This window comes from Colossoma macropomum, unplaced genomic scaffold (assembly GCF_904425465.1).
Source record: "Colossoma macropomum unplaced genomic scaffold, Colossoma_macropomum, whole genome shotgun sequence".
Taxonomy (NCBI): Eukaryota; Metazoa; Chordata; class Actinopteri; order Characiformes; family Serrasalmidae; genus Colossoma; species Colossoma macropomum.
In genome coordinates this window covers 32,626,528-32,647,662 of record NW_023494789.1, presented here as the reverse complement: position 1 = coordinate 32,647,662, position 21,135 = coordinate 32,626,528, and the positions used below count along the sequence as shown (strand labels likewise).

The following is a 21,135-nucleotide window of genomic DNA, read 5'->3' as shown; positions in this document are numbered from 1 at the left end:
GCTGCTTCAGTCTGAGGCTCTCTGCAGTGCCGCTTTAGACCAGCAGGGGGCTGCTGTACTACAACACTACAGCATAGAGAAATGAACAAAGTCAAACTTATTGTGTGATCCTCTTTTAATCTGGGAGAAATTTAAAAATAATTGTATTATCATCTGCATCATTCACAGTTAACATCGTCGTGTTCCCCTCCAAATGAAAACGTTTCTTCATAGGGCCGAGCGATGTTGCGTCATCACATATTCACAAGCCACAATACAGTAATTTCAGCAACATGTCAGAGACACCATTTGGCCAAAAGGTGAGGGACGCTGAGAGGTGCAACATGCATTGGGACATCCAACAGGCTACAACACTGGACTGCAGTAACACTTGTGGCGATAAGATCTACTTCTAGTATAACAATGCACATTCATGGAAAAATAAATCTTTCATTTACATACTGCATGATAACAGTCTTATAGTTCATGGAGACAATCCTGTTTAACAGATGTAGTCTTTTACTACTCTGATCTACCTTTTAAGGGAAAGTTATACTGAATAAAAGAAGGCATTTTAATAACTGCCAAGCAGGGCCTGCTTTACAAAAAGCATTGGGGTTTTAAGATCGTCTAATGTCTCTTTAGAGCAAGTGCTCAATTTAATGCTCAGTTTGCTATGCTAGCCTGATCTTTATACTTCAGCTTTTATGGAAAGCAGGCCTGGATCAACTAAGGCAATATTACAGCACAACAAATCAAGCATAGGAGCTCTGTGGCAAAGAGTTAGCTGCGATATCTGCCATCTTTCAGCTATTAGACTACAAAGACAAAAAATGTGGTATTGCCGTCACCCATAAATAATCATAAGCATCCATATTTAGAGATTAAAAAAAATCGCAGTTTACATAGTTGATCTTGGGCATGTTGTTAGGTGTTCAACAATGATTTAAATGCATTATTCCACTTTTAAATACAAAAGAAAATCACAAGAAACACTGTCAAAGTTTGAAAACGTATACTCACACAATATTTAGATAGATATATACAGATTTTTGGTCAGTAAAACACACCTGTCTTTGTATGAAGTAGAAACAGCATAGGCAAATGGTCTAAGAAAAACCTGTATAATGATTGCTTGATGGATTGGTAATGCACCAAACACTTGTCACATTGTCAGTTTCACACAAAGACAATTTTAGCATTTGCTCCTTTTTTTAAGTCAGTCTTTGTGAACTTTGCATTTTGCCATTGTTTGTGGATGCGTCCCATAGTGCTTACTCTGTGTTTGTCAGAGGGAATGATGATGGGTTACCGCTATAACAGGCGAAAATATAGCATAATCACTAAAATAAATAAAAACACAAGGGAACACAGAAGCAGTGGGTCCAGACTTAGGCTCAGGTCAGCACAATATATCTAGCCTTGCATCTTTCCAGCAACAGTTGTTAAAAAAAAAGGAAACTCAGCACACAGTGAGACTCCATGTAATACCCGTTCTGCAGTTTAAAATCAATCCACCTCTCTGGAATCAGCAAATTAAGCCTGAGCTCATTTATAACCAAGCCATCTCTAATCCACCACTACTCCTACTATAATACCCCAGCTAATACTCTGAGTACTGTGTTCAACACAGTACCGAAAAACTGCACAGGCCTTCGAACATGGTGGTACAGTTAAGTACACTGGGTATTTAAAAAAAAGAAAGACACTTCATAAGGGCAAAAAAGCACTTCAGAATCAAAGGAACAACAAATGCACTGTCAAAATATTGAGCTGTAAAGCAAGGCCGTGATAAACTGAGCTCAAATCCACTTTCAAAGGGAATGCGGTTCAGTGTAGGAAAGACAGAAGGGTTTCCAATCTCTAGGCCACTCGTGGCCAGTCCTTTTTAATTATCCCTCCATTCCTCTTGCTTTCACTTAGGCATTGATTGCCCTCCAGCGGTCACTGTCAATGCTGTTGATGCTGTGGCCCGTTCCGTAGGGGCCGGAGACAACATCATCCAGGTAGGCCCCCGATGTGTCGATCTGAGTGCTGGAGTAGGAACCGTGCTCCATATCTTTCCTGCTGCCCAGGCCAGCGGAGGAAGTGTGAGGCAGGTGCACGTCCGGCTCATCCGGCTCATCTATCTGAGACTTGTAGGAGAACAGGATCTTTGGTTCCGAACTAAAACCAGGAGATGAAAGAAAGAAAAGACACAAAAAAACAAAATATCTTGATTTATTCTAGTCAGGGCTTACTAATACATTAAATGCCAGTGTAAAAAGACATTACACTATAGGGCTGTACAGGGCTTGTTGCACATGCTACCAGAAATGTATTCAGGGCAAATACAAGGATCACTGTCCCACACTTGAGAAAGGACTTTGTGTGTGCACATAGGTAGATTCTCCCTCCAAATGTTTGGTCCTTGTGCTTCAGAAGTTGTCTACATGTAATTTGTGAAGTATTCCCACTACCTGGCATGCACAATATGAAACACCATTTCGGAAACTGCCCAAGCCATCGTCCAAGCCTAGTATTTATGGTAGTTGTAGTCTATCAGGTAGTTCCTGGACTATAGAACAAATTCAAATGTTTCTAAATAGAAAGTTTTGCGACATATAAAATCCACCAATGATTTAAGATTTTTTTTGTTTGCCTTCTGAAAAAGAAAGTCAGCTCAAACACATTTGTATTTGGAATCTACAGTCTCTACAGCTGCTATATCCTTTTTTTTTTAGAAACAACTTTGTTAACTTCAAATAACATTGCACTTTACCCTTTATTAGTTTACTATGCCAATGAGGGCTTCCTCCTTCACAATGATACACACAAAAGCAAACTATGTGCTAATGGCGCCCCCTTATGGGGAAGCAAAATTATTATGGAGAAAATTAATTCTCTGTACATTTTACAAATTGAACATTAAAATTGAAACCTTTTACATTCTGCTTGTTGTATTTGTTTATATTGGCACTAACACTTTTTAGAAGTATCATTAACCAAATTTTGTGCTACAACACCTGCAACTTCTTCAGCTCCATGGCTCCCTGCATGGATAGTTTATGTACAGCCATGCACTACAATTCAAAGATTTGCAATCAATCTAATGTTTATTTTATTAAATATTAAATTACATATTGTAGACATACTGTAAACTAAACTATTTTAGGTGCCTTATTTGATATTTCAAGTCTGGAAACATGGCCATAAGATTTTATCACCAATTTCCAATATTCAGCTCACGTATGTCTTAATAAACTGATCTAGTTCCACTGTCCACTTAAAAGAGCCTGTGTTGGAAAAAATGCTGCACAAGAAGCAGTGCTGACATAATTCCAAAGGAATTAGGTGGTCTTGAGGCTTCAAGGACTCGTATGTGCACATTTACCAATGACAGCAATGCTAACCAACAATGCATGCTTCTTTTCAATGTTCTGTGAATGTCTACATACCCAAAAAATCCTTTGAGGAACGTTACGTAGATAAGAGGAGCAAAGACAGAGAAGTAGAGGAATGTGGTGACGTCAACACAGCTGGGAACGAACACATACACACTGTCAGAATTAATAACAGCCAAACTTTGTCTTATATTGTGTTCATATAGGAAGTCACAGTGAGGGCAAGATCTCATTTACTAAAACAGGCTGATATCTACATAAAAGTATAATAAGTTGGCATTTATATGAGAGTTAGCTTTATAGACAGATGTGACAGAAATGCAGGAAAAAGGTGAGAATCAATCAGCACAGAAACTGCCAGATTACTAGAGGTGAAAGCAAACAAATGAAAAAGAGAGAGAGAGAGAGAGAGAGAGAGAGAGAGAGAGAGAGAGAGAGAGAGAGAGAGAGAGAGAGGAGAAGGGGAAAGACAGAGAAAAAAAGGTCTTACCACAAGCCTTCAATAATATCAGCACACAGCAGAGCACTGCCCAGACCCTGCACCATATTCAGCAAAGACAGGATGGCCGCATACACGTAGAAACTCCTCTTAGCTACAGCAAGAGCAAAAATGAGATGGGCCACAGCTGACGTTTTCAGTCACACTCAGTAATAGTAGTTAATACGTGACACCCCTGGAAATTATGAATCAGGATTTCACTTACATGGTAATGATATTCTCTCTCTGATCGGGGTTTTTGGCAGGACAACTATCAAAGAATAAACCTACAGGAAAAGCAAAAAAGTCTTGGAAATACTTCAACAATTTTTTCCCAGCAGAAACATAAAGCTAAAAATAAACAGAGCCATCTCTGTAAACACAATAAATTACAACAATAACTGTGTTTACATGCACACAATAGCCTAAATAGGGTCTTAATTAGTGTAAGAAACTTGATGGAGCCAAGATGTTTACATGAGCTGTATAAATGTATAAATAGAATTCCGTATTTAATCCTGTTTATGTGTACACTAGTATAGTCTACCTTTAAATGTGAAATACGCCCATAAGTTCCCACTGTTTAAAAATATTTCTGTTGCTTTTTTCCATTTAGGTTCCAAATAAATATCCAATTATGTCTATATCTGACAAAATGCAACATAAGGGACATCTTTTGCCTCTTTAGAAAAGTATGAATCCTTTCACCTTTTGTAATTTTTTTGGAGCAACTTATGCATTTCGTGCTCAAATCTGTCTTGAATTTTTAAACTAAGCTTTCTATTATCATTTCTTAGCTAGATTAGCAGTTTTAGTCTAATTAGACCAATTCTGAACCACTGGTGTATATGTAAACAGTGTAAATGTGAGCAGGGTTTCTACCGGCCAATTACCAGTCTTGCCAACAGTGGCGTATTCCACGTTTTTAATCGTACTAAGTTTAGGTCAACTAAGACCTTTGTCAGACCATGGCAATCAAACTGTGCTTTGCACAATCATATCTGAGTTAGATTAGCAGATTTATAGTGAACCACTGGTGTGCACATAAACACTGTAAATGAGAGCAGGGCTTCCACTGGCCAATTACCAGAAAAAAGAAGCAGGAGCTGGCCAGCCAGAAGTGTCGCCCCCCGTGGCCATAGATATTAAAATCATCAGCAGAGAGATGCTGATCAGGGTACAGGATCTCCAGTGTACCCTGTAACAGGAAAGACAGAAGAGCCATATTATATCAACGTGATACAGATAACACATACAGTTTGCCATATATGACATATGCTTGTAATAAGTATTAATAACTTATTAACTATTACTTATTGTTGTTACAAGTTTTGATTCCTACCTGTGTAATAGAGTAAGCCAGTGCCAACACTGCAGTTATGGCCAACACTCGTTTGATACTAGACTTACTCTCCAAATGACCTATCACAACAAAGCATAATTCATGTTATAGCACAATGAGCCCACATTTCAATGTATATATGCCAATCACTTTCATGTTCGATTCATTTAATCACTCCCATTTACATTTAAAGTACTTGGCTGACGCTCGTATCCAGAGCTTTTACCCACGTTACAGATGTAGGCAAATGTAGTGTTTGGAGCCTTGCCCAAACACTCTTGCAGAGCTAAACAGTGACCAGCCACTTTTTCAGCAGCTCTGGTTTGAGAAGTAAAAATCCCATTAATTTTCTCCATAGACATTTTAAAAAAATCCTTACATGAAGACTTTTAAGTGCCTAACGGAACCAACCAGCTACGAGATCAATCATGACATTTTAAACGTTCATTCAGAGAAAAAAAATGGACAAAAAGGCAAAAGGTACGAGACTGCGTACTTAATATTTTCAATAACGAAATTAACTACGTATCCCAAAAGGTACAGTGAATTATGTCAACCAAGCAATTTCCCTCCACTCCAAATGTTTTCAGACAGCTTTTGCAATCATTTTCTCAACTGAATTTCTGTATATATTTGTGTTATTGTTGTTTATATTATAGTTTTATTTAAATATAGCATTTACTTTTTGTCTTTCTGGTTTTGTGTTTTTTCTTCTTTGCTAGCAAGTTGCTTGGCAGTCATAATACAGCTAACCTCACGTTACTATGAAAAGAAAAAATTAAGACTTATAGTAATCTTCAGATTAATAATTTTACTTTTTACAGTGGTTCCAACAGACAAATATGCACTTCCAAAAGGGAACCAGAAGTGTGTGTAAACTTTGATGCTATTAGTCTGCATGATTATTCCCAAGAAAAGGGGATCCTGCTGTCAGACACAAACTAGAGGAGAGTGAGAGAGTTTGTTTTTTTTTTTAAACCAACCACTTTATTTAATATCCAACTTTTCTAACATAGTTTCTGTTTTTTTTGCAGCAGCATGTCATGATGACTTGATCTGTGTGTACACTCCCACACAAAAAAGGCCAAAATGCTAATTAAATTTTATTATTTGTTTTGTCCTGATCAGAGTCCAGATTTAAACCCTATAGAGAATACATGGTCTCACATTAAACACGGACTAGCTTGGAAATGTTTCCCAACTGTTTGAAGCCATCAGTGCTGAGTGGAACAATACTGACTCTTCAGTGTAAAGGCTATCTGCAAGTTTACCCACGAGACTTCAACATTTAAAGAAATGAAAGGGAAAAGCTATCCCTTACAAAGTTACTTTATCTATTTGTTTAATTCTTGTTAATTTAATGACTAATGATTTCTTGTTAAAACCATTTAAAACTCAGTGTCTTGCCATGCCTTCGAGCACTCTTCTCATCTCTAAATAAACACAGCATATTTAACAGTGAAACTAGGGCAGTATGCAGCTTTATGACAGAGATCGCTTTATGCTTTTCAGCTGTCAAACCACATAGCTGAAATTTCCATTGAAACAACATCTCGCGATTGATGGAACTTGCTTTACAGATAATGGGTAGTGTATTTCTTTATAAGAAATTGGGGACTAAAACACGCTTTTAAAAAACACAAAGTTGAAACTTACAGTTTCAATGAGATTGTATACTGATGTCGCACAATGTCTTAGCCCATGTTAAGCCTATCTTGGGCAGCTAAAGTTTGGTAGCTAAAAATGTAATACCTTCTTTATAGCAATTGTGAATGGGATTTTTGCTTCTGGAACCAGACTGTTCAACTTTACTGATCCCACCAACATCAAACTCAAGCACTTTATTAAGACCAAGACTAACAAAGCCTACCAAAAGCCAGTCCCAATATGATGACGCTGAGCTCGATGGTTAGCAGGAAGAAGCGAGTAATTTCCCACAGCACCTGAAAGCAGTACACAGCCCTTATCAGCTTTTATTACTAAACAAACAGCACTGAAGCACACCCTCAACCAGGTTGCATCTCTGCCATTCTGAAAGAGGGTCACAGATCTCCACCGTTTTAGACAGAGGTTCTGCAAATTCACAGAGGAGGAGAAGTGAAAAGCGAGAGTGAAAAGGATGTGTTCCTTTATAAGCCACCAATAGATGCCCATTTCTCCTTTTCTCTGATCACTTAGCCTCAGTAATAATGCTGGCCTGTTTCATCATTATTACATCACCTGAATATTCACCTGACACTAATTATAACTAGAATCTAACAACGGGACTTTGGTATTCCCCTTGATACAGGTGTGTCTCTGAGTTCTGTTACTCGTTGGTTTACTTGTGAATTTTTTGCATTTTTTTATTGGAGTGTCACCATCCTCATACAAAGAAAGCAGTGCTATTATACAGTTTTATACACCTACAATATGTAGGTGTAGTTGTTCTCTAATGCCTAAACCTGCCAAAATGTGTGCACTGAAATTAGCTAAACAACTGCAATTAAAGTCTTGATGAAAAAATGAGTCAAAATGAAAAAAAAGAGATGCTGAGATTAAAACTAAACAGACCACAATAACAACTGGTTAGGAGAAGGAACAGAAAGATCAAAAAGAACACACTGAGGCAAGAGTAGGTAACACACCCAGAGATCAGGATAGACCAAACTGCAATGTTTGTAGTGGAATGAGGTCCAAAAAGATATAAAAATAGACAATAAAAAAAGCATATATGTTTATTTTTTAATGTAATTTATATTACACTATATTTTTTTCTAAAAAATACTTTACAAATACAAATATAAAAGGTTATAAATAATAAAGTTATATTTGTTCTCTCACTGGGTGAAGGAGTTGGGGTTAGGGTAACTATCTGGCAAAAAAAACATAAAACGTCCACACAGACCAACTTAATTGGCTAAGTAATGGGCCACACTTTGGGCAGCCATGCCACCAAGTTTCAGTCATTCTGTGACCTTTTGTATTTGTTCTATTTATATATATTTGGAATACACCGCCTGTTCAGAACACACATACTTTGACAACACTTAGTACATAATTTATGAGAACAGACCACAGAGGCTTATAACTTCTAAGAATGGTCATATAAAGAAATGAGAGCTACAAGAAGAGTATTCAGACAGTTACAGAGTCAACATTCATAGAACAAAGTTCCATCAATGTTGATGGCCATATAAAGATGGCTTTCTGCCAAAACTGGTAGTCGTCTTTGTGATGGCTTCTGTAAGGAAATGAGTAGACTTCCAAAGCTTGGATATTATATCTACATAAAGATAAAAAGCATAAGACAACAGCTTAGGCTACAAGACATAGCTAATCAAAGTCTTCAGGTGAAACTGAATATTAGCTGTGGGTGTGTCATTACATTTGGAGTTAAAGGAGGAGGGCGGATGTCACAGTAGCAGCGTTGAGCACCTTATGAAACAGAATATGGGGTGTTTGATGTGTTAATTAGAGCATGAAAAGATCAAAATGTTTCTCTGAGGAATTGCTGTTTATGTGCAGGTTCTCTTAGGATTTGCACTAATCTTGATAATTTGTTTAAAGTAAAGATTACACTTTATCACTTAGATGGAAAACTGAAAACGCAAGGTGATGACAATCACAGCTTTCTGGAAGAAAGGAAAGTCCCTGTTGGTTTCTTTTAGAGAGGCGGTGTATTATTTACCTTGTCTATTAAGATGGCAGCATTAGATGCACTCACAGTCATGGAGACGACAGCACGAGTGATTCCTACTGCTGCCACTACAAACACCTACACCAAGGGTAAAGAGACAAAGTCACTTCAGTAAAGGAGAACAAAAAGGTCTGGGCATTTGACGCTGACTGTAAATATTGTTTTACATGTAAAACTGTCTCACCAGTGCGTAAAAGGTGATAAAGATTGGACTGGAGGTGACACGGATTTTGGCGCGGGCTGATGGCAGCTTCCATATCAGGAACACTAGGAAGGCCACGTTAGGTACCAGCAACAGCAAGTCCCAAAAGCGCACCCTAACAGAAGGACCAGAGAGTGGGCTTAATTCAGTCATTGCATAATAACATTAGCACAACTGAAGTGTTGCTGTAATGTAAAAGAAAACAGATAGCACTGTGATTATCTAAGGCTTGAAGTAGAAGAATTAGGCCGTGATCAAAATGAACTTCCACTCCCTGATTGGCACTGTGCCGTATGGGTGAACTACTTAATTCACCAAATAGCTGTAAAGACGTATGAATCAATACATGAAATATAATGTTCTAATCTTCAACCTTGGTCAATACTCACCAGTTGCATAAACAAACCAACACTAGTTGCTTGAGTGAAACAGTTGGCTTTTTTTTCTGTAGCCAAGACCCAGTGGTCACCAGCCCTCCTCCTGGAAATCTACCTTCCTGCAGGTTTAACCTCCAACCCAAATCTAACACACCTCTTTTAGCTTATGAAGATCTTCTGATATCAATAATTAGGTGGTTAAAGTGGGATGTACAGTCGGAATTGAAGTCTGAAGGACATGTAGTTCTCCAAAAACAGGCTTGGTGACAACTGCACTGTAGACATTAGAAAATCATTTTGAAAAGTGCAGGAGATGAGGATCAGGAAAAAAAAAGTACAGAACATGACTAGAGCTGCACATTTTATTCTCGGTCCATGATTGTTGCCTATAGTTACTAGTCCGTGTTTTCACTGTATGAGCAGCAGACAGTGTTAGGGTCTTTGTTTTTAAACTGTACAGAACTTAACAGTTAATGTTAATGGTGGATAAGCTAAAAACAAAACTATGCAGACTCTCAAACTTCTGAAGAAACACCTTTAAAAATAAACAGCAGTTCTGTACAGAAAACATGTTACGGTCTTTATATTTAACTGTCCAGACCTGCTGTTTTTTTGTTTTTTTTTAAACAGTGCTTTGACAGTCTGTCTAGCTTTGTTTTCGGCTCAGCCACCGTTAACATTAACTAATGTTACTGTACTTGTTGCTTAGTGACAAGAGACCTGCACTGCATGTTGGTATACATTCAGCTAATGAAGTGACCTACGGTGTTTACTAAAAATGTGCATTGTGAGAGATTGAGCAGCATCTGCAGGATCAAACTGTGTCTTAAAAATGCTAATTTTGGTCACAGCCTCAGTAACTTACGGTACATCAGACCAGTCATAAGACAACCAGCCTTTCCCACACCACAACCAAAACTGAAAGTTCTTCTTTTATACAGTGGGAAGTGCCCACTGTACAGAGTTACAAGGAAATGCTACAACAGGACTTTTTGCTGATAAACAGCAGAAAAGGGGAAGTGCAGCCCTACCTTGTAAATGACAAACACACAGTGCATTATAAGCAGTACTTCAGGAGGTACTGATTTAAACTGGATTGAATTTAAATGAATGAGTCGGTTCACTTGTCAAGACATTTGCACAGAATCCAGTCTTTTCTTTCAAAAATCAAATGAGCTAAAGCATTTCTCATTCCACCAGGAACATTTGAAAGAATATGAATACCTGGAGTGGCCAATGTCCTCGTAAAGGACCTGCAGACACCTGTGTGGCTGGCTGATGTTCGCTTCAGACGGCCATGTAGGTACGGCTGACGTGTTCTCCGCCGTTGGAAGCGCGGTGCCGTTGCCGTACTGCGCAAACCTCACCACGGCGGTCACCGTGTCCAGCATTCTGCATTCAGTCTGAAGGACAACACACACATGCTCAGCTAATCAGCAATAACAAACTGTAAAACACTTAGCAGTCAAACGTTCAATGAACCTCCTGGCGAGGCAGAAATGTGTGTTAGCTCACACAGCAAGAAAAGTCGTACGTGAAGAGAAGCAACTGCGCGAGATGTGAATGAGTTAAACACACAACACAAGCAAACGTGTTTATCTAGTAAATTAAACCTTCAAATTTGCAACGCTGGATGTAAACAGATGTCAACAGAAAAGTATGACTAACGTAGAGTTAGCCTTTTCTCGCTAACAAACAGAGCGCTCAGCTGAAGAAGTCACATGACGATATCAACACTGTGACTGTCCGAAACGCGGTTAGCAGCTCATAGTCCAGGCTACAGAGATAAAAGTATTGGATTCCGATTTTAGCTTTAGAAGTTTAGGTTAGCTGTTTTGCTAATCTTACACGATGTGTACTCGCTGTCGGTAAGGTAGGTTAGCTACCTAACGCCGTCTTGCTGACGAGGACCTTTAAGAACTAATACAACTGCATTAACGCCAGTTGTCAGTCAGCAGTCAATACAGCTGCATAACACGGAGTTATTCATGTTAAAATACCGCCTGTTGCACAAATGTAAACATCTGTCTTACTTTGAGGCGACACAATCATGTAAGTGTAAAAAAAAGACAACTGTAAACATTTAACATTTTCTTGCAAAGTTTAAATTAACGCTACATAACCAAATAACGTCCGCTATCATCAGCTAGCGTTAGCTAACCTAAGTTACTTCAGTTAACTTAGCTTACAGCAACCAGCTAACGCTAGCTTTAGACTGACTGCGTACAGCCTATTCGTCAACATCAAAGCTTCCTGCCTAAATTATGTTATTAATTATGTTATAAATTATGTAGACAACAGTCTCTTTATGCCAGTCAAAGTGTCAGTTGGTATGTCAGCTAAGCGGTTAGCTTAGCTGTGTCATCTGCCCTAGCTCGTATTTATGACTACCGAAAGGCTACTGAGCTAGCAGCGACTGCGCTAGCTGTGCTTTCTTTTAGCTCCGTTCGTCATAAAGCTGCTTCACCTTCGCTTGAAACTACTTCAGATCAGAATCCGACGGGTTCCCTTGTCAAATCAATCGAGTTGTAAGCAAGCAACATAGCAGCTTTCCGCTCTGCCTCGATATGTACAGCCGATACAAACAATAGCGCAGAACAGCCTCCGACATCAGACCAGCTTATCGTCACCGGCCCGACTCGTCAATGCACGTGAGCACACACCCACTGTAGACACAAATAACAAGTCCGAGAGGAGCGAAACTTCAAAATAAAAGACACGATACGGCGTGTGGAAAATTCCAAACAGTTACAGGGGAATTCCACCAATTTTTCAAAATGTCTGAATAATTCCTTGAGATTCAGAGTGATTTCATGTGAAGTGGTTCATTGTGGGTCATAATGTCCACAACACAAATATAGCCATTTTATCTACTACCCAAAACCACTAGTGAAGTTTCACGTGCCTTCGGAGTTTTTATATGTGACGTTGATGATGGCAAAATAGTCAGATATCTGGAAAAATAAGTTTTCTTTGGGGACCGTTTTCTCTCACAATATACCCCTCTGCCACAAATGGAGTAAAATAAATGGATTTAAATTTATTACGTTTATTTATGATCAAGTCAAAACTTGATCCTGAAAATATTATAAAACAATGTGTCAGACATCAGGAAGCATACATCTAACCATTTCATGTAACAACTTTCTGTGAGGAGTTTTCAAAGGCAGTAAACCTTTCAGATGTCTGGTTCCTATCACCACCACTGTGAACAATTTTGACTTGAGAAGTTTCTCTAGAATAGAGCATTTTATGACAAACCACTCTGAATGGCTTTGTTTACATCTCAAATATTTAATTATGTAGGATTTATGAAGAATCAGTGGAGTTCCTCTTTAAACAGCCACAATATTAGAATTTCATTGCAGTCAGGGCTCAATTTGTTGAGAGATGCAGGGGTCTTATAAAAAAATATAAAAAATAGTGGGCATCCATACAAAAATCACTTTCAATGATTAACCCCTTAACAGACCATAGGTTTATTACACACTTCTATAACCTAAGAATAGCTCCACCAGTTTGCATTGAAGTCCCTGTAGTTACTGAATAATAAGCGTTTTTATGCAGTAAGGCTGGGATTTTAAGGGGTTAAAAATGATAATGTAATTTATTTGTTTACCTATTACTCAATGCATAGGCCACTCCACCCACTAACATCTGAAGTTGGCCTAAATGTTTATATTAGACTAAGATTTTATATTTATAAATAATGAATGTATAATGTTGCAGGTTGTGAAACGGCCATCGAAATGGCTACCATGGATAAGGTGCATTATGAATAAGACAAGTAAGACATTAGCATTGTCTAAGTCGTGTTAATGTATGCTAACTACTAAGGCATGTTGTTAAGAACTGATGTGCAGCTCAGGAGTGTAGAATTTTGTCAGCATCTACATGAGCAGCCCAAGCACCCCCTGGGTCATGGGCTCCAGTGTGATACCCTAACAGTAGTTACTTTAGAATTAAATGATAATAAAAATTATAATACAATTTTATAAGAATATTTTTATTAGTGTTTCCATCAACAATAACAATAATAAACAACAATAACACGTTCATTTTGAACAAAACTAAATAACAACAAAAAAATTAAAAGAAAGAGTCCCTAGTAAGTAAACAAAAAAACTGCAGGCTTTTATTTTATTTTATTTTATTTTATTAGACTGTAAACAGCTAATGGCCATTTTTCATGGGTTGACTCAAAATTTTGTGTATTATGTAGTAATGCAGAATAACCACAGATGAGCTCTGTTCATCACAAATATTACAAACTGTTTAACTTTATTCACACAGTGTTATTCGAGCTTTAGGCCGTCCAGACATCATTCTTACAGCCAAATAGACAGGTTCAGTGAAGCTCACACTGAAGGTATATATGTGAGTTTTGGCTCCACTAACATTGCTAATGCTGTAAAACGCCACACTGTTGGTGCTGAAGCTGAGACGGATCTCTACCTTTTGTAGAAATGGGGTGCGCATGAGTTGGGTGTCCTTTCCTCCCTCATATGCCCTAAGTAAGTTATCACACCACATTAGGCACCAAGACCCACGGCTGCTCTCTAGACCACTACCAGGACCAGACCGGGGCAAACCCCCATAGCACAACCCAATGACCCAGGAGCAGCCCTCTGCCTGTAGGCACCAGCAGTGTTCTCCTCTGGAAAAGCTTTGAGAGCTCAGAGCCTGGAGAAAGCTTGTGAATCTCTGGGGTCCAGCCGGATATGGTTGCTTGGCAACACTAAAGGACATTGTTTTGAGATCCTCGGAGAGGACCAGGCTAGGATGAAGAGTCTCTGAGTCAAAAGTCACTTCAGAAGGGTTGAGAGTTGCTCGTAAACGACGCTGGACAGCTCCAAGTTTGAGACGGAGCTGGTAATTGCGGCGCTCCATTTCTCCACACATGTTGGTCAGGTTAGTGTTTGCCTCCACATCACTAAATCCAATTTCCACAGGTTCTACAATTAAGTTGGCAGCACATGCCTCAATGCCCTGGATTCCTTCATTAAATCTGTCATCATCTTGCTCTTCCAAAAGTGTGCTAACCTGGAGCTCTGTCTCCTTCAGCTGCTTATGAAGGTCTGACAACTTTTGGACCATGCTCTCCACAGCCTCCTCTCTGGGCTTCAACTCAGCTTCTAGTAGTTCCATCCCAGCTGTGTTATAGCTCCTCAGAACTTCCACCATCTCCTCCAGTAGTGTCTTCACCTCTGCTCTAAGGACAGTGTTTGATGCCATGACTGCAGCTTCTCTTTCCTTTGCCTTGGCCAGCAGCTCATCCACAAGAGCAATCTTGGCTTGGAGGTCCGTCATTACAGGAGTTAATCTAAGTCTGCGCTTGCTTGGCTCTGATAAGGCACATCCAGCTGTGTCTTCTTCTATGTTGTTCACTGTGTTAGACCCATATTCTGCCTGGCTAGAGGATCTTCGCTTACCATTGTGATCTATTACCTGTACTTCTCCTGCCCGGGGTGCATCTCTGGCTGTTTGCTCGATGGTGTCCTCATAGCTCTTGACTATGTTTCTAAGTTTAAAGTTCCTCTGTGGGAATTCTGTATCCTGGTACTCCAGTCTGCACTCTGGGCAGTGATGCTGAACGTCAGGTCCACAGCCCTCAGAGATTCGGCTCTCCTCCAGGCAGGTCAGGCAGAACGAATGTCCACAAGGAAGGGTGACAGGATCAGAAAACAAATGGAGGCAGATGGGGCAACTGAGCTCCAGTTCCAAGGCGCTCTCAGAGAAATCTAAAGCCATTGTGTGGACCTCTGGTAACCCTGTGGGACACAGAATATGCATGGAAATATATGTTTTTTTCCATTTAGATAAATACACCAAAGTCATTGCTTTAAAGCAGAAACAGCTAATTATACCGTCTAAAACAAAGGGTAAAATTAAAATCATCCAATTCATTTTAGCTCTCTGAATTTCTTATGAACAGAACATCCAGAAAATTTGACCTTTTATCAGTCGGAACAAAATAATTAAATATGTATGAATGGTAAATGAAGTTAGCTTGATTTCATACGCTTTTTAGGCCTTCTCAAAACTATTGGTATACTCTCTCAGGCATCAGGCAACATATTCATAACCATTTCATATAATAACTTCCTGTGAAGACGTCTGGTTCCTATCACCACCACTGTGAACAATTCTGACTCTGTAAGTTTCTCTAGAACAGAGTATTTCACATCAAACCGCTCTGAATGACTGTTAACATCTGAACGACATCTTAACTTTGCAAAAGTTTTAAAAAAATGGGTGGAATTCCCCTTTAATAGGGAGTTTGTCGCCCCTTTGCCAAAGTAATAGGTTGTGCTCTTCTGGACAGGTTTTACACTACACGCTTAAAAACAAAGGTTCTTTAGTAAAGGGAATTGTTCTATATAGAACCATTTGCACACTTAAATGGTTCTTTGCATGGTGAAATGGTTCTTCAGATTGATGAAGAATGTAGTGTGTATGGTTCTACATAGAACATTTTTGTTCTGCTATTGTTACAAGCTTGACATTGTAACAACAGAAGAATTCCATTGTCCTCTACAGAACCACGTTCAGAAAGGTTCTATAGAACCACATACAATACAAAAACCATTTCACCATGCAAAGAATCATTTAAGCATGCAATGTTTCTGTATAGAACTCATGGTTCTAAACCATCCACTTCACTAAAGAACCCTTGAAGAGCTACCTTTTTTAAGAGTGATGAAGATGTTAGGACATTGCTGTGAAGATTTGATTGCTCAGAACGGCCTTAATTGAAATAATAATACTAATTTTAGCACCCTTTCTCAGCCAGAGAACAAAATGAAATGAAATATGTGGCATTGGTCAGTTAAGCTCCCTCACAAAGCTTTGAGGCCCTCGGATGACGGAAAAACATTCAAGAGAAATCAAAGAGAGACGATATCCAACGGAGGTCCATCACAAAACCAGCTTACCCGAGGTTTCACCACGTCGGTGAGGTCCATGAACCTCTGCGTGCAGTAAGTTTCGTTTCCTGAGTATCTCTGTTTACATTTAGCCTCGTCCATTGATTCACGCGCTCCATGACAACTGAAGGTAGTCGACAACATATTACAGAACAAATCAATTACTTGCCTTTTTTGTTCAAACCCCTTTTTTGTTCATTCCCGTCGTAACGAACAGTCTAGATCAGTCATATGAGCCAGTAATGGATTCCCCTCGTGATTAGAGACCTTTGGGAAGTTCACACCTGTCCACGTCTAACGTCCGGACTCAGCGCTTGTGGGTGCCCAGTATGGACAGCGGGATGTCCTAAACTGGCCTGCAGGAGCTGTTTAAGACAATGTCAGCACGGTCTCCGTTAGCGTGGAGCTGCAGGAGCTGACAGTGAAAAACCGCCCAACTTCATCATGACTTCACAGAGTCCAACGAAGTTTCAGGAAGTTACAGTTCACGGAAGTGGAGATAACGGTACGCAAATATAGAACCCATATTATAACTCATAACCCAGATTATAACCCACATGGGCGTGTATTTTCTTCTGTGTGAGGTGCATTTCAAACATACTGTTTCATTCAGAACGCTAATGTAGGTTAAGCCATTTTCACACATTTATATGTATTTCTTTTCGGTATGAGGATTAATGTCCTCTATAGGAATTATGACTAGAAAAGCAAAATGTTAATGTGACAACCCTCAGAAATATCTAAACTAGTGCTATAATAAACAATAAGTTCTCTAAAGTGCAGTAGCCCTTCTAATAATCTAATCTAATCTAATCTAATCTAATCTAACCCAATCTAATCTAATCTAATCTAATCTAACCCAATCTAATCTAATCTAATTTAATCTAATCATTTTTGCCACATGTAGTATTACTGTAGCACCATTTTATAGTAACCTATAATACTTGTAGTAAACTTACAGTAAACTTTGTTGTTTGGTTTTCCTATTAGATTCCTTATAGGAATCCTGTAGTAATTCCTGTAGCATTTTATGGATATTTTTCATAATAGAAAGATGCTCCAGCTACTCCATACAGAAAAAATAGACTATTTTAAATGTATTTGATAAATACACTACATGCATTATTTTCCATATGGGACAATTCTTAAATCACAAAACAGAAAGACCATTTACACATCAGCTTCATAGACTTCTGACCAGTTTCCCAGACACAGATTAAGCCTAAACTCAGATTAAAATAACTTCCAATGGTGAAAACCTGCAGAAACCTTTCAGTTTATCATTTTTTTGTGTCCTGTAGGAATATTTAAATTCCTGAATTCAGGATTCCTTTGACATGGTTTATATGGCTCTAGCCTAGGATACAAAAGGAATCTTACAACAGGAATGTTTGATCTCTGCAAACATTATTATTTGCAGAACTGTTCAGTGTCATAGGAGTTTATGGGAGGTTTTTCAAAATGTCTGCACAGTCTAGTGTTAACATGTTGAGAAGTCATTCAGAGTGGTGGGATAAAACAGTTCATTGCAGAAAAACTTACTGGCTCTGATTTCATTACAGTGGTGGTGATGGGAACCAGGGGTTGCGACGTCTACAGTGCAAATTAATTTACTTTCCAAAACAATCAGTGAACCTATAAATGTATTCTAATATTTAAATTCTAATTCTAATATTCTATTTCATAATGTTGATAATGGCATAATAGTGGAAAATCTGAAAAATTGTGGTAAATTGTCTTTGGACACTATTTTGTCATGCATGAACCTGTCCGCCATGACCACTTTTAAAATAATCTTATCTCTAACTATTGTTATCTTTACTGTTATCTGATCTTTAACTATTCCTAAAATGTTTCTCTATAGAGATGCATTTCATATCAAACTACTCTGAATAACTTTGTTTACAACTTAACAATTTAATTATGCAGAAATGTTGAAAAAAAAATGGTGGAATTCTCATTTAATGCATGAACAAATTAGGCTAATGCAATTCAGAACAGCAGTAGTTGTGTGTGATCTTCATTCACGCCTAGCAAGGGTGGTCTTTTTACTAGGCAAGGGTGTACAGTGGTTTCATGGGGCCCTTGGCTTAATTGGGCCCCATGAAACCACTGTACACAATACAAATACGATGTGTGTTGTTCACCTATTACAAAATATACATACCTTTTTAAAAACGCTGTTATTTGCTATTGTAGCAGCTGTTTTCAGAAATGTCACTGCAGCCAATCAACATCCATGTTGTTAGATGACACAACTTAGTGAAGGCACAGCAGTGCGAGAAAGGCACTCAAGCTATAAGCTCCTGTGTGGAGAACCCAAAGGTTGGAGGGGGCCCCAAAAGCACTAAATATGCCTGACACCTAAGACCTAGACTGTAAAATTTTCTGCCATTCCAGTCTTGAAGAATACAGTTTAAAGAAATGGTCCAAAGTTTGCTTCTTTAATTTTGCACTGTAGTTGACTTAAATCTTGTCATCTATAGTGATAGCAAACATAAATATCTGGAGTTTCTTCAGCTGCCTTGTAAAAACATACATTTAATAGAGTTGTGAAAAATTGATAATTGATCAGTAATTATTGATTAATAAGTGTTTGCTTCATTGGTAAAAGGACATGTTTGTTAATCTGATAGATTTTCACTCACCTTGCACCTGTGTACATGTGATGTGACAATAAACATGATCTGATTTGATCTGATTTGATTTGAACTCTTTCAGGCAAATGTAATGCAACTGTTAAGTGAAAATAATGAATGTATATTAGCAGGTTGAGCAAAAAGAGTTTTGCTTAAATTGATTGTTACTGCAAACCAAATAAAGTACAATATGTATAAAAACAGCACTGTAATTAAGCATACAGTATGTTTCATTTGACAGCTTAATATGAAAGCCCCAGCTTAATATTAAAGGATACTGGCTGGTGCAAGACATTCAATACTTCAAGTGCCATGTTCTTCATTTCCTTTGGTGTAAGGAGAGCAATTCTAATGCATGGCTTCTAATTTCTAGATATTTGCTAATTCAAATCCTCAATCATGCTGCTTTATCGTAATGATAAATAAGAACATAGGCACTGTATGAATATATACACTCTCTACATATACTGATGCATGGACTCTACCAGACCTTTAACCCTATTTTATCTGGCACCATGATGTTGACAGCAGTGTGATTTGTGGTGTACTTAAAGCAGTGGTCACCAACTCTGGTCCTGGAGATCAACCTTCCTGCAGAGTCTAGCTTCAACCACAATCTGCCACACCTGCTCCAGCTAATTAACTTCTTCAGAGGTCCATGATTGGCTGGATCAGATGCACTAGTGTTAGGTAAGCAGGGACAGCAGGTTAGATGCAGGTTGAGACAAAACTCTGCAGGAAAGTAGATCTCCAGGACCAGGGTTGGTGAACACTGTAAAGTCCTACAAGTTGTGCCACAAATTGGACTTGATGTTCTAGCACAGAGGTCACTAATAGGCATACCGCGGTCCGAGTCCAGACCCAGACGCTGTCTTGTGCGGATCAGGACCTATAACAATAAACCATGGAGAATTATTTAATTTCGGCAGGGTGGTCCTATTTTAATCGGCATAAATTTTCTAGCCCTTATGGTACCGCTTTTGCGGCCCGGGAAACTCACAGACCAATCACATGCGTTGTATATATCACACATAACGCTACTCATCCAATCAGATCTGTGCATTACGATGAGCACCGAGACTCCAGTGAGTGTTGCACATACAGGGGATGGCCGAGGTGAGAAACAGCAGTCGGAGGAGAAAGTGAGTCAGTGGGAAGTTATTTCACATGGCGTGCTCTAAAAAGAGAATACTTACAATAAATGTTGTTGAAATATTATTGAATTTCACTTAATTTGATTTAACATTCAGTTGTTAGCTGCAAAAGATGTTGATATACGTTCTAGGCTACTTCAGTATACAGTATATAGTTCTGAATCATGATGCAAGTTAGACATTATGATGTTCCGGATCTTTGCTTGAGGAAATTTTCTCTAACTGGACCTTATTGAATTTTAATTAAAGACCCCTGTTCTAGCACAACCTACAGATGCTTGATCGGACTGAAATCTTCATTTTGTTCCTCAAGCCATTCCCAAAAAATGTGTGCAGTGTGACAGGGTGCATTATGATGCTGAAAGGGGCCACTGCCATCAGAGAATACCATCGCCATGAAGGGGTGTACCTGGTCTGCAACGATGTTTAGGTAGTTGGCACGTATCAAATTGACATCCACATGAATGCCCTGACCCAAGACTTCCCAGCAGAACATTGCCCAGAGCATTACACTCTCACACTGGCTTATCTTTTTTCCACGGGGCATCCTGGTGTCACCACTTTCCCAGCCATCCATGTGATGTAAAAGAAAATGAGGCCTTCTTCCATTGCTCCAAGATACAGTTCTGGCGCTTGCATGCCCATTACAGGTGCTTTCGTTCATAAGGTGAAAAATAAAATATCGTTTTTGTACTTTTTTCAAACTGAGTTTTACTAATCACTGCTTTCTGTTTTTATCATTTCACATACAGTCTCTAATTGTTTGGAATTCGATTCATATGTTTTGTTCTCTATTTTGTAATCTAACTCTTGAAGGACCATCTTTTTAGAGTGTAGCATGGTATTCTACAAGATCCCTTAATATCTCTTCAGTAGGCTTACAGGAGTTTTACAGTAATTCTGAAGGAACATTATAGTTATACTTTATTAGTTATAAAGTTGTATTAGATTTATGCTTTTAGACTGAATCCCGCTG

The 21,135-nt window shown here is 38.7% G+C and overlaps 2 protein-coding genes across 5 annotated transcripts; both read right to left on the bottom strand.

Moving 5' to 3' along the window:
- Positions 1-97: 97 nt before the first annotated feature.
- tpra1 (transmembrane protein, adipocyte asscociated 1) lies at positions 98-16,633 on the bottom strand. 2 transcript variants are annotated; one of them, XM_036571017.1, is made up of 11 exons: positions 16,536-16,633; positions 10,665-10,843; positions 9,046-9,178; positions 8,853-8,939; positions 7,053-7,125; positions 5,183-5,262; positions 4,928-5,038; positions 4,067-4,127; positions 3,853-3,955; positions 3,417-3,497; positions 98-2,145 (listed from the first exon to the last, which is right to left on the bottom strand). In XM_036571017.1, exons 2-11 carry the CDS (start codon positions 10,829-10,831, stop codon positions 1,899-1,901), a joined length of 1,143 nt encoding a protein of 380 aa, XP_036426910.1. In that variant the 5' UTR covers positions 10,832-10,843; positions 16,536-16,633; the 3' UTR covers positions 98-1,898. The 2 variants fall into 2 exon arrangements, with proteins under 2 accessions (XP_036426910.1, XP_036426909.1); XM_036571016.1 differs by lacking the exon at positions 16,536-16,633 and adding an exon at positions 11,908-12,060.
- On the bottom strand, positions 13,512-16,640 carry trim107 (tripartite motif containing 107). 3 transcript variants are annotated; one of them, XM_036571015.1, is made up of 2 exons: positions 16,537-16,640; positions 13,512-15,213 (listed from the first exon to the last, which is right to left on the bottom strand). In XM_036571015.1, exon 2 carries the CDS (start codon positions 15,189-15,191, stop codon positions 13,722-13,724), a length of 1,470 nt encoding a protein of 489 aa, XP_036426908.1. In that variant the 5' UTR covers positions 15,192-15,213; positions 16,537-16,640; the 3' UTR covers positions 13,512-13,721. The 3 variants fall into 3 exon arrangements, with proteins under 3 accessions (XP_036426908.1, XP_036426907.1, XP_036426906.1); XM_036571014.1 differs by having other exon boundaries at positions 13,512-15,210; positions 16,535-16,544; XM_036571013.1 differs by having other exon boundaries at positions 13,512-15,211; positions 16,376-16,541.
- Between the last annotated feature and the right edge of the window lie 4,495 nt (positions 16,641-21,135).

Coding starts and splice junctions, on each gene's coding strand:
- tpra1 (XM_036571017.1), bottom strand. CDS start 10,831: ATGCTGGACACGGTGACCGCCGTGGTGAGGTTTGCGCAGTACGGCAAC. Junction 8,940..9,045: donor TTATCACCTTTTACGCACTG/GTGAGACAGTTT, acceptor CCCTTGGTGTAG/GTGTTTGTAGTGGCAGCAGT. Junction 2,146..3,416: donor TTCCTCAAAGGATTTTTTGG/GTATGTAGACAT, acceptor TCCTGGTTTTAG/TTCGGAACCAAAGATCCTGT.
- trim107 (XM_036571015.1), bottom strand. CDS start 15,191: ATGGCTTTAGATTTCTCTGAGAGCGCCTTGGAACTGGAGCTCAGTTGC.